Raw genomic sequence first — 12,218 nt, forward strand, 5'->3', positions numbered from 1 at the left:
GTCTGCTTTTTATTTAGCTGTTACTTTATTTAGCAGTAGCTCCTGCTTTTCAATGAATGTGGTTTGTCTCTGTATTAATTATTTTGTGTATCTGGCTTTTCTTATGTGTATGTACCATATACTAAACCTATTCATTAAGAATTTTATGTGGAGCTGGCACTTTTATAATATTTGAAACTTAGAGGTTTTTAACATTTAACATGTTATGTATTGCTGTAGTAAAAGTAAAGGGAATAATTTTAGTAATGTTAATTTGGTCACTGATATTGTGACAGCTCTAAAAAACAGGTCTGCAGGCTTGAATGAACAGAGGTGGCAGGGATGGCGTCCCGCAGTAGTTCCTCCACAGCAGCAGGTGGCAGTGATTCACCACAAAAACCTACAAAGACGAAGAGAACCCGGAGGAAAACACGGAAGGCGCGCGCGGTAGGGGGTGAGTAGGTAAACATGTTTAAATGAAACTGGAAAGAATTACATTTTTTTTGTTTTTAAACATTAGAGCAACTGCAAAACTGGACAAGCAAATAACCGGGTCCATTAGCAATAACTGTTGATTGACAAAATCTCCATACTGCCGCAGATAGTTCAGTTAAAGTTGGCAAAATGTCTGGCTGTAACGTTACCCTAGCGTAACCTTTCTAAAAAGATTCAGTCATAGTTACAATATTTATATAGTTCATGCTAAAAGCTAGCAACAGTAGTTTTAGCTTAAGTTAGCCGTTCGGCAAAGAGGAGGAAACCTTCAGAAATGATGTTATTGTTGAGTTTGCAGGAGGGAATAGTTGTAGAATGTTTTGTTGTTGTTGTTTGTTTGTTTTTATAGATGTCTACATGTGCTTTTTAGATGTTTTATAACTTCTTTTTGTGTCAGTGAAATAATAAGTGTTACTTTTTCATCACATTCTTATTTATTTATCTATTTGTTTATTGTTTACGTTTAGCCAGCACAAAAGTGATATGGGATGATCATCTTTTTTGCCTGATTTACAGATATTTAACTATATATATAAAGACCACCTGTCTGTACCCACAGACATGTCACGACAGATGGGAGAAAGCCATCGAAGGTTTCTTCAGACCATGATGGTCAGTGGTGTAATCGATGAGCAAGCGGCAAAGGCTCTTTATCAGTACTGCTGTGAAACGCACCACAGTAAGTAAATTTCTATACATGTGAACAACAATTGAATGAAAATTCAAAATGCACCTCATAGTGTATCTGGAGACTAGTGTAAAGTAGGGCAACCAAAAGTAGTATCACCCCCTTATTAATTATTAATAAATAATTTCTTATTTTCTTACACTAAGAGACTGTTACTGTTGATTTACTGTTACACAAAAAAGCAACCTCATTACAGGCAGTGTTACAAGACGCCTTGTACCAAAATTAGCTACTAACTAATTTCTGTCTGTAGGCCCTGTGCAGATATATAAAATATTAAATAAGTTGTAAAATACAAATTTGGGATAGAAGTACAATAAGATGATGGTATATATGTTCCAATTAAAATCCTTCAGCCCAACCCTCCCCAAACATATAGACATTAGAAAATATTTTTGTGTATATGCACTAGGGCTGTGCCATATCATATTGTCCATTGTCCATTATATCATCAGAAATATTGTCATAACTTGCCTTTAAATACTGTGATATAATTTTGAGATTATATCACCTACCTTTAATGTGCACATTTTGATACCAGAACCAGAATGTGTCTTGTTTTGTTTTTGTAGGAGACTAACAAACATTGTTGTTCTTGTTTTTTTCTGCAGCACAGTATGCACCTGACAAGCTGGAAGATTTTATTGATACTATCAACTCAAGACTGCAGCCAATGTTCATGCAGATTAGGAAAGGGATGTCTGAAAATAACGGTCTGCAGTACTACGCCTTGGTTAGTGATTTAATGCTTGTATTGGGTCTGCCTTGTCGGGCTGTTGTTTAGTATGTGTCCAAGCTGCAAAGACTTTACATGTTTTAGGATCATATTAAAGGAAATAGATTATTAATTAAAGTTTAACTTTAATCCCATCCAGGTGAACATGGCTGAAACTGACATCACCAGGATGTCGTCAGATTATGCCGACAATGAACTTGAGCTCTTCAGGAAAACTGTGAGTTAAATTCACAGCAAAACAACATGTTATAGATGCCTCCACTATAAATTTTGGTATTTGTCGGGGTGGGGTTTTAAGCCTCTGGGGGTATATTGATGTAAAACCCTGAAACAACATAACTTGTAGGTTGCAGTTCAGTGTAACAGTCTAATCAGTGACATTATCCATAAACAGTGGTCAACATTATTTTTTTGTTCAAAAGATCATGTAGGAAGTCATGAATAGATTACTACACACAGATTTGTGTGACTGTGGCTCTTGAGGTAGAACATCAACCATTTAGAAGACTGGGGTTGTGATTCCTGTCCATATGTTAGTTTCCTTGGGCAAGAGTATTGAACCCCAAATTTTGGTGTGTGTTAAATAGGCAGTCGTTAACCCTGTAAAGCCCAAACCATGAAAATTCAAAATTTTGGAAAATGGAGTGTTGAGAAAGAAGTTTAAAGAAGTTTTGTATCATATTTGCTACATCAGGAATTCCTAAACATATCATGTTAAAGACACAGAAGAAATGGTATGAATGTGTGTGAATGGGTGAATGTGGCTTGTAGTAAAACTAATGTTGTGATCAACTTGAATCGTGCTCATTCAGTTGGACCTCATCGTGTGCTCTGAGAATGGCAAGGCTTCCTCTACTGATATTCTGAACAGCACAGACTCCATGACCACCAGAAAGATGAAGAAGAGCGAAACGGAGCACCTGTTGAGCCGATTAGTGCACGACAAATGGCTCAGTGAGGTAAAATACACCGTCTCTAGTAGGATTTCACAATTCTGATTATTTATTTCCCACAAACTACTTCCTCTTTTTTTGCTACTTCCTCTTTTTTTGTGAACGGATTATTAAAATGATTTCAGTTCTTCAAGTACTTGCCTTCCTATTAACCATATTTAAAATGGGAATGCAGCAGGAGGAGGTCATACAGCTTATTAAGGTCAAAGATAATGACTCTATTTGTTTATCATTCCCATACTGCTTCCTTTATTAATAAGACATAGTATAAAATGTCATTAATTATGGTTTTCAGTTTTTAAAAAAATGTATTATACAAATAAAATGACATTTATTTAGACAATCCTTCTCATTTACAGCTTACAAAACAAGATTTCTTTGTTTCAATGATGACAAAAATATAATAATAACAATAATAATAATAATAAAATTTTGGGTATGTGTTTCAGTATGCTAGTATCATTTTAACTTCAAAATATACATAAACATTAGGTCCTTCTATTTAAAATAAATGTTTTTGTTTGTAGTTGTGCAGTTAAAATATTTTGTGCAGAAGCACTCACATTGAGGCTTCTGGCAATACTAACTCTTGTATTTCTGTTAATCAGTGTTCAGTGCAAAACTTCACAATGTAGCAGTAAGTGGAAAAGTGCAATGAAATCAAAGCCTATAATGTCAAATATATACATATATAACTCACCACTTGTTTTTGTTTTTCTGTAAGTGTGTAATTGCGTGCTATTTGTTACCCTAGAAACGGGGCGAATACACCTTGTCCACCCGGTGTATCATAGAGATGGAGCCATATATTCGCACAATGTATCAAGACCATGTCAAAGTGTGCCACATCTGTCGTAACATCGCTTTCCAGGTAAATGTTTCCATTTTTCCACTTAGTAATATCACCCTCGTACCCGCTTGAATTTAGGCACTGATGATCACTATAAACTGTAAACATTAGGTTGGTGTGGTTATATTACCTCAACTTTAAAAATATAAATTTTTAAAATGAACAATGAAGATGACTACCATGCATATACAATTTATAATTTATACTACAATTACTACAAATTATTGTTTATATTATATTCATTTGCTGTTGAGAAAATTGATCTTGAGAGAGAATTGAAGTAAATATCATCTGTAATGTTGACTGCCTACCGTATTGGACACAACTGCTTGATAAAGCATATCTAATCAGCCATCCAAATTGCAGAAACTCATATAAACGTGCTGAAATCGCAAGTGTCAGCTGGAGAAGGACGGGGACTGAGGTCTCTTTAAATGTGGCATTGTTGATTTGAATATTTCAGAAATGGTTTTCACATAAAACATTTTTTAGAGTTTATAGAGAATGGTCAGGGAAAGAAGAAAGCCATCTTGTGAGTGCTAACTAATTGACGTTGTCTTGTTGATGCCAGAGCTCAAAGAATAATGTCAGAATGGTTTGAGCTGATAGAAACAATAATACAATCACCCAGTAATTATAACCATGTTATAGATATGAGCATCTCTGACTGCACAACCTGTAGGATAGGTTGGCCACAGCAGCAGAAAACCAGTGTACTCCAGAACAATGTAAGATTGGAAAAACATTGTCTGGTCTGATGAGTTTCAGATGATAGGAACATAATTTGAGATTAAAAGCATAAAAGCATGGCTCCACCCTGCCTTGTGGGTGGTAGGCACATGACTGATGTAGTGGAGTACACTTTAGGCCTCTTAGTGTAATCTGAGCACCATTTAAACACCACAGCCTGTTGACTCATGTTGTTGACTGTATTCCTCCTTTAATGGCAAGTGTTTTAATCGGCTAATGGGCATTTTTGACTGAATAACACACCACAAAGAGCATAAGACCGGTTTCTTTACTGTGCTAATGAGTTCACAGTATTTAAGTGGCCTCTACCACACCAGAACCTGGGAGCAGTAGAAATAGAGACTAGCATAATGAAGATGCAGCCCACATAAGTGAATCATCTGGGGTCAGTATGGATCAAAATCTTTGAGGAATGTTTTTAATTGAGAAACATTTAAGATAAAAGATAGTCCAACCTGATATGTGTTAAATGTATCCAAAAAATGACCAGTTACTGTAATGTGTCACCAGCATTATTTGTTTGCTTACAGTATTTGATCTGAATGATTTTTTTTTGTCTCTCTTGTTTTTTTCAGTGCCAAATTTGTGAGAATCCTACATGTGGCATAAAAATACACAACCCATGTGTGGCCAGATACTTCAAAGGCAAATCGGAGCCACGTTGTCCTTCTTGTGATGACTTCTGGCCACATGAAATCCCTGGTATATGTTGTTTATTCTCAAATGCTGTTTCTGGACACGTTACACCTCCAGTAATTAGAGACTCCCAAACTTTGGTGCACATTTGATCGGCTTCGACTGGAACTGTGAATGATAAAAATAGAAATGAGTGCAAAAAAGAAATAAGGTTTTCTGTGCGATTGCCGTTTTATAATTCATTTAAACATATATTCAAATAGAAGGTGAATAGAACAACATAACAAACTCATGTTCTTTGTTCTTTTTATTACAGAAGTGAAACGTCCTCATTCACAATCCAGGAGATGAAGGCTTCATCAATAGTCTTTCTTAATGGTTTGTTAATATAATATAAATGTCTTTATTGTTTTTGCTTTATACATAAAAAATAAAAGATTGTTTCAATAGTGTAGTATTTGTATTGCATTTTACAAATATCTACCCCCGCCCCTCAAACAAAACAAGTTTCTCATTGTGAACATTTTTTTTTCTGTCTAGATATATATTCTCATTTTCTGCTCCACTAGAAGATAAGTTAAGAGAATAATGTCATTCTAAGACATAAAAGATTTTTATGAGACAGTAATGGCCCATTTTAACTAACATGTGATGGAGATTTGAAAATTAGTTTTGTTGTACAACATACACGAGTATCTGATTTGCTGACAATAATGACATAAATCCATCTTAAAATATGGCTCACTGTGTTCACAATAAGAAAGAAATTTTTCACTGATCAGTGGCTCCTCAGTGGTTGAGATGAAATTAAGGCAGATGTCTTTCTTTCAAACCTTTATCAACTTTCCTAAACCCCCTTTTTAAGTCTGTAGCATACAAACTGTTAAACTGAAAGATGTAAGAAACAACAATAACCATTGTTACTTTATCTTGTCCCCAACAAATTACATAATGCATTTCAGTAATGATTTTTAATTTAAATGTTTCATCACGATCTCATGTGTGTTTTGTAAGTGCTCCTTTAAATTTTGGAGCAGTGAACAATATGGCAAGAAATATAAAAAATACACAAAGAAATTAAGCAGAAATTTGAAAGTTAAAAAGGGAAGCTTAATGAATAAAAATAATGTAATAAGGAGCACAGTACTTAAAAATCTAAACAGAATAAATACAAGTCCTGTAGTTAAAAGCTTGAAAGATTTCCTGAATCATTATAATTATTATTGTTGATTTCATGCAGTAAGGAGGGTAAATCTTTTTTGCCATTATGCATTGATACATGACTTATATGTTCCAGTTCTGACAGGATACAATACTTGTTAGAGAAAGTGGGTCATATGAAATAAGACTTTGTGACAGATGGTCTTTGATTCATTGAATAAGTCTATAATTAAAAACCATCATGCTACTGCCACATATAATAATCAGCAGTTTCATTCTCTCATACAGACTGATTTGGTTCAGGATAAATTTGCTATTTTAAAGTATATTTGCCTGAGAGGAGCCCTTCTCTAGTACCTTCAGGGAGACAATGAACCAGATAGCTTTTCTAAACCACGGGTAGAAAAAAGCATATATCAGTGGATTCAGACAAGAATTGAAGTACAGCATCCAGGAAACAATAGCCCAAGATGAAGCACTGTTTGAAATGTCCTTCCCTGCAAGAGAGGGATAGTAATACGGACAGAAACTCATCAAAAACACAAATATCACAATGCCAAGAGTCCTGGCTGCCTTTTTCTCTGATTTCTTTGCGGTGATTTTTACTGTACCAGCTGCAGCAGCTGTAATATGAGACCGCATGGCATGAGCCTGAGACACCGCTACAGCAAATACTCTCATGTACAGAATGATAATGACTGAGCAAGGGCCGATGAAAGTAAAGACAAGGTCGATGGCTCCAGAGACATAGTTAATCACCACCAAACACTGACCGTGACAGGTGTTATGCCTGTCTGACTGCCTGAGATGCTCATTTAAGATCAGCCCGTTGTAGAGGAGCGAACAGGCCCAGCACAGAGTCACAGACAGCTCCGCTCTGCTGTGAGTGATTTTAGTGGGGTACTGCAGAGGATAACAAATAGCTACGTAGCGATCAATTGATATGAGCACCATGTTGCCCACAGAGGCTGAGGTGAGAGTGAAGCCGATAATGTAAGAAAAAGCACACATGAGATCTCCCAGCAGCCAGCAGGTTTCTATAAACCGCATTGTTTCCACCGGCATAACAATTAGCCCGACCAAGAGGTCTGAGATGGCCAGAGAGAGCAGGAGGACATTGGTGGGCATGTGGAGCTGCCTGAAATGAGAGATGGATATGATAACCAGCACATTCAGAGCTACAGTTAGCACAGAGATGGAAAAGAACAGTGTATAGAGGAGGACAGCCTCAGGCTGAGGACGTGTTAAACCCCTGCAAGACAAATTCGCAAGCTCAGGGTAGCAGAGTTCAATTCTGTCCTGGCTGTCCATCATCCAGTATAAAGAAAGGATGACCTGCTGAGTTCAAGCAACCTGCTGACCCTGTGAGACATTGTACAGCTTATTTATCTCTGATGACACTCCCCCCTTCCAACTCCCAAGTCAGCCTTTTCATCACTGTCTGCTAAGTAGTCCCCTGTCCCCCCCGATTCTCTCCTACTGTTCTCTCCCCCCTCTCTCTTCTTCCTCCTCGTCTATAATCCTCTCTTGTTTTTTCCACCTTGCTCCTTTCTTCTCTCTCTCCCCTTTCATCACCCATTTGTATGATGCAAGATTCAAGTTTCTAAGTTCTGTGAAGTATCGTCTTGATGCATTCTCAATCATCCAGGAAAGTAAATCTCCAAAAGTTGAATCTGTTCATCTGGACGTAGCGTTTTGTGGGAGAAACGTTTCGTCACTCATCCAAGTGACTTCTTCAGTCTCTGAAGTGACTGAAGAAGTCACTTGGATGAGTGACGAAACGTTTCTCCCACAAAACGCTACGTTCTGTGAAGTAGTTTCAAAGCAGATTAAAGTTTAAAGCCAAAGCGTTCATAAATCAGCAGTCACATCCATCATTGCTGACGGATGTGTCTGTTTTGACAGTGTTTGACGTTGTGAGACCTGAGCTCCTGTTTAAGATGCATTTGACATTTTTTCCAAGTATTTCAGATTAACCAAAAAGCAAGCATCATCTTTAAATAGAAAATCTTTACTTTGTAGTATGGAAAAGTTAAGTAACAAAAGGACATCCTCATGTGCAGACATTGGGTTATTATTTACAGCTTAACACAATAAAGTCAACATTATTTAATGCATTTAAAACATTTTTATGACCATATATCCCATGTGAGGAATCAGTGTTTCAGGGGGATAACTAGAAATAATAATAAATCTAATAATCAAACAACTAGATTCATCCCTCCATGAATTTCATAGGGTTTTTTTTCCAAGTCACTCAAAGCATTTACTGATTCAAGTATCTATTCCTAGGTTAGCAGTGTGAGCATATTGGCAACACTGACCTTGGTTACGTGTTTGTACGACAGGTTATATTTCCTTGAGTTGAATTTCTTCCACTAAAGTGGTTTTTAGATTAAACTCAAATGTCTTTGATCTAGTCATTAGAACCTTGTAAATTTGCTGTTATTTATTTATTATTGGGAAAGAAGATATTTCTTAGCGTGTCAGAAGATCACTATATGAAATTTTGTCTGCAGCAAACTTTTCAGGGGATGCCGGTAGGTCAAATACTTTCAACAGTTCATTATGGGAAAAAGTGCTGGAGATGAATCCAAGTTTAAGGTTTGTGGCTTTAGATCAGTGTTATGGAAGAAGATGAAGGGTAGAGGTTAATAATAGAGCAGTTAAACTTGGAGGTGTGAATTTTAAGGTCTGAGGCTGTTTTGATACCAATCAGCTAAACCCACTCCAATAAGAAGGAGCTCTCCTTTCTTGAATTGGAAACTTTGCAGAAACAGAATCACGCAGCAACAGCAAATAAGCGCAAACAAACCTCAAAGTTACACAAGAACTACATGAAGAGCAAAGATGTCTAAATGCTGACTTTCATGGACTTTTCCTTGCAGCACCCGACCTTAGCTACACTGAACAGTTATGGGAGCACAGACTGGGTTGCCAGGCTTTCCACAAAGTCTTGGAATCCTGTCTGCACCACTTCATATTTGGAGCAGACCCAAAACAAAGATGCTCTCACATTTTTCAGATACTAATAGTTTTTAGTATTTTTTTTAAGTTCCATGAAAGATGATGGCCTTTTTTGTATTTTTTGCTTTATAGTTCACTCAGTATTTTCAGTGGGTGCCTGGTCTGGACTGCAGACAAGCCAGATTAGCACTAGGACTCTTTTTTCACTGAGACATGCTGTAGTGTTTCTGGATCTTGTTTATATCTTTTTTTTCCCCTTTGCATTGTGAAGTTTTACAAGGTTTTTCTATAGAAACACATCTGTGTTTAATGCAGTGCTGCCTGAGGGCTTGAAGATGAGTGCCATTCGATACTGTTTTTGGGCCTCATCTCGATTGGATTCATTTAACAATATTATGTACTGTAGATATAAAATTCTCACGTCCCTACCTGGATGGTATTATTATTATTAAGATAGACTGCAGAAGCCTCAACTTTTGTTTCTTTGTCTCTTTATTTAGGCAGGGAACCGTACAACATGAGCTTTATGGAAACTTAAACGGGCTGTATTAGTATTGTTAGGAAAAGTTCAGTTTACTTCAGCCCTGTGGTTGTATGTCTGTATGTGGTTGTAGGCCTCAGTAACTGTTCAAATAGACATTTTACACATAAGCCATTCATTAATAAAACCACAAAACTAAGAGTAAAGATAGCTGGATTTGATTTTTGGTCTTCTGTATATTGGCACACTGTGACACTGTCATAACTGACTGGGATGAATGAATGATACAAAGCCATTATTAGTCTGTGGAGTGAAATATGCCATTATAATATCAGAATGTATTGGTGCTATTGTCATTTGCATAAAAGCATCAGTATTATGACCCCCCCCCTTTACTATTATATGGAGTCATCTGTAATCCCTTGATCGCTGGCTCTTTCTATGATGCAGCTTCTCTTGGTTGCCATTATAATTATTAGGGGTGCAACGATACACAAAATTCACGGTTCGGTTCGGTTCGATACTTTGGTGTCACGGTTCGATATTTTTTCGATACAAAACAATGTTCATGCCTTTTTAATTTGTCATTTATTAAAATTATAAATATATATTTTAACTCAAAAGTACAGTTTTTAAATTTAATGTTGCTGAAATGACAAAGTAATAAAAAAATAAATATCTGATGGAGAAATCCCTCATCTTTGGAAAAGAGTTTATTACAGAGAAATGGCTCTTTCCAAAATAAAAGCTATACTATACGCTTCTTCTGGGGTATATTCTCAGCAGCATATTAAACATATCAGGTCCCCATAAGGAGAATCATGTGCTAACGGCTGTCTAAATGACTCGGGTAAAGTCTGTAGCATGCGTGCTTGTTGTTTTTGTCTGCTTCCACTTGTCTTTGCACTAGGATGATGTCGGAGTAAATGTGCAGTCATATTCATTGTGTTCCCACTAGTGCTGTCAGCGTTAATCTGAAATGACGTTAACGCCACAACACGGCAAATCTCCGTTAATGAGCTACCGCGGATCGCCCCGTGTGTGGGGCTGGACAGCGTCAACACGTTAACGAGCAAACTGCACTAACGCAGTAGTTCCCACCCATGTAATTGAACACTGCGTGGCACATCCGACATACTGTTTTACTTTTGTCCATGACACGCTTACCTTCAGGGTCATACTTCACATGAAGACCAAAATAGTTCCAAAGGCCAGATCTGAATGAGGGTGGGGGAGGTTCAATTTACCATGTTGCAACGAGCTAAGCTTCTGTCTTGCTAGCTTGCGCTGCGCTCAGTGGATCTGCGCTCGACAGTGCAGCCTAGGCGGAGTAGTCGAACGCAGATCCACTGAGCTCTCAACACAGACAGCATCGTCAGAAGAAAAGTTGATAAAATAAATTAAAAATCTTGTATTGATCGATACACATGCGTACCGAACCGAAAGCACTGTATCGAACGGTTCAATATCGATACGAGTATCGTTGCACCCCTAATAATTATGTATAATTTTTCTGTTAGGTAAGGCTTTGAGCTAATGGGAAACGCTGATTTTAAAATATAACAAAACTCTCTATTCCTGTGGAAAATGCCTTCAATTTTAGTCCCAGAAACTTCAGTCTCAGTTTTAGCTCACAGTTTGTCATGCACTGGTCCTGATCAAATGTAATAATGCAATTAATTCTCTATAATCACCTAAATTTTGTTTTTACTCATTTCTACTTTGCTAAAGTAATTCTGTATTTTTTATGTCTATCATATTATGTATGACATTAGTTCCTGTTTAATCACTTATTTGACTCCTTAATTCAGATATTGTGCATTCATGTGACATTTGGTTGCATCATGTGTTTTTGTTAAAGTTTGTTTATTAACACCTTTGCCTTAAACTCACTTGAGGTTTAATGTGATATCAGACACACAAGGTCTACAAGGTGTAAACGCGTCCCTCTGGCACACAACACACCCGACAACTTTCATGTGTGTTTTTCTTTGTTGGAGCCGATGAGGAAACAATGGCTTGTGTCTAATACATAAAGGGAAAAATACAGTTTCATGTACTTCTAATACTCTCCTTGTACTAATTTCTATAATATGTCTAATGCCGTATCAAATACTTTAATTAAATAACTTACCATATTGAACCTTTCACTGATGCAGGCTCGTTTATTTATTGTAGCCATCATAGTTTACAGTGAAAGTGCATTTATGGATGTTTAAGCAGGATTCTTGTCACAGGTTGTTTTCATTACTATTTTAGTATTTACATACACTGACACTTCTATTATTGCATTTCTTCTCTTTCTGATACATCCTTTAAATACATAATCCATAAGCCAAAGAAAGTCTGGCTTAAAAGACAGATGAGAAAAACAATGTTTTCTTACTATGCACATTGGACATGGAATAAATTACAGAACCTAGATTTAAACATATATCTATTGGTCAATTTGAAAGCATGATAAGGAATGCAGTGAAAGAGTGAATGTTTTTCTTGAGAAACCACAAATGCTTAATATTATG

At 36.7% G+C, this 12,218-nt stretch overlaps 2 protein-coding genes across 3 annotated transcripts; one reads left to right on the forward strand and one right to left on the reverse strand.

Moving 5' to 3' along the window:
• The first annotated feature begins 296 nt into the window (after window positions 1-296).
• nsmce1 (NSE1 homolog, SMC5-SMC6 complex component) lies at window positions 297-5,533 on the forward strand. 2 transcript variants are annotated; one of them, XM_063475413.1, is made up of 8 exons: window positions 297-433; window positions 1,034-1,153; window positions 1,774-1,895; window positions 2,038-2,115; window positions 2,711-2,857; window positions 3,606-3,722; window positions 5,027-5,153; window positions 5,404-5,533. In XM_063475413.1, the coding sequence occupies exons 1-8, from the start codon at window positions 322-324 to the stop codon at window positions 5,436-5,438; spliced, it is 858 nt and encodes a 285-aa protein (XP_063331483.1). In that variant the 5' UTR covers window positions 297-321; the 3' UTR covers window positions 5,439-5,533. The 2 variants fall into 2 exon arrangements, with proteins under 2 accessions (XP_063331483.1, XP_063331486.1); XM_063475416.1 differs by having other exon boundaries at window positions 345-441.
• A 999-nt stretch (window positions 5,534-6,532) lies between these two features.
• On the reverse strand, window positions 6,533-7,835 carry LOC134628672 (trace amine-associated receptor 13c-like). The gene has a single exon (XM_063475417.1). It carries the CDS (start codon window positions 7,560-7,562, stop codon window positions 6,567-6,569), a length of 996 nt encoding a protein of 331 aa, XP_063331487.1. The 5' UTR covers window positions 7,563-7,835; the 3' UTR covers window positions 6,533-6,566.
• Between the last annotated feature and the right edge of the window lie 4,383 nt (window positions 7,836-12,218).

This window comes from Pelmatolapia mariae, linkage group LG6, assembly GCF_036321145.2.
Source record: "Pelmatolapia mariae isolate MD_Pm_ZW linkage group LG6, Pm_UMD_F_2, whole genome shotgun sequence".
Classification (NCBI taxonomy): Eukaryota; Metazoa; Chordata; class Actinopteri; order Cichliformes; family Cichlidae; genus Pelmatolapia; species Pelmatolapia mariae.

Bases quoted from the DNA above. Each gene is read 5' to 3' on its own strand.
- nsmce1 (XM_063475413.1), top strand. From the start codon at position 322: ATGGCGTCCCGCAGTAGTTCCTCCACAGCAGCAGGTGGCAGTGATTCA. The intron at 2,116-2,710 runs GTGAGTTAAATT...GTGCTCATTCAG, and splicing joins TTGAGCTCTTCAGGAAAACT to TTGGACCTCATCGTGTGCTC. The intron at 2,858-3,605 runs GTAAAATACACC...TTGTTACCCTAG, and splicing joins ACGACAAATGGCTCAGTGAG to AAACGGGGCGAATACACCTT.
- LOC134628672 (XM_063475417.1), bottom strand. From the start codon at position 7,562: ATGATGGACAGCCAGGACAGAATTGAACTCTGCTACCCTGAGCTTGCG.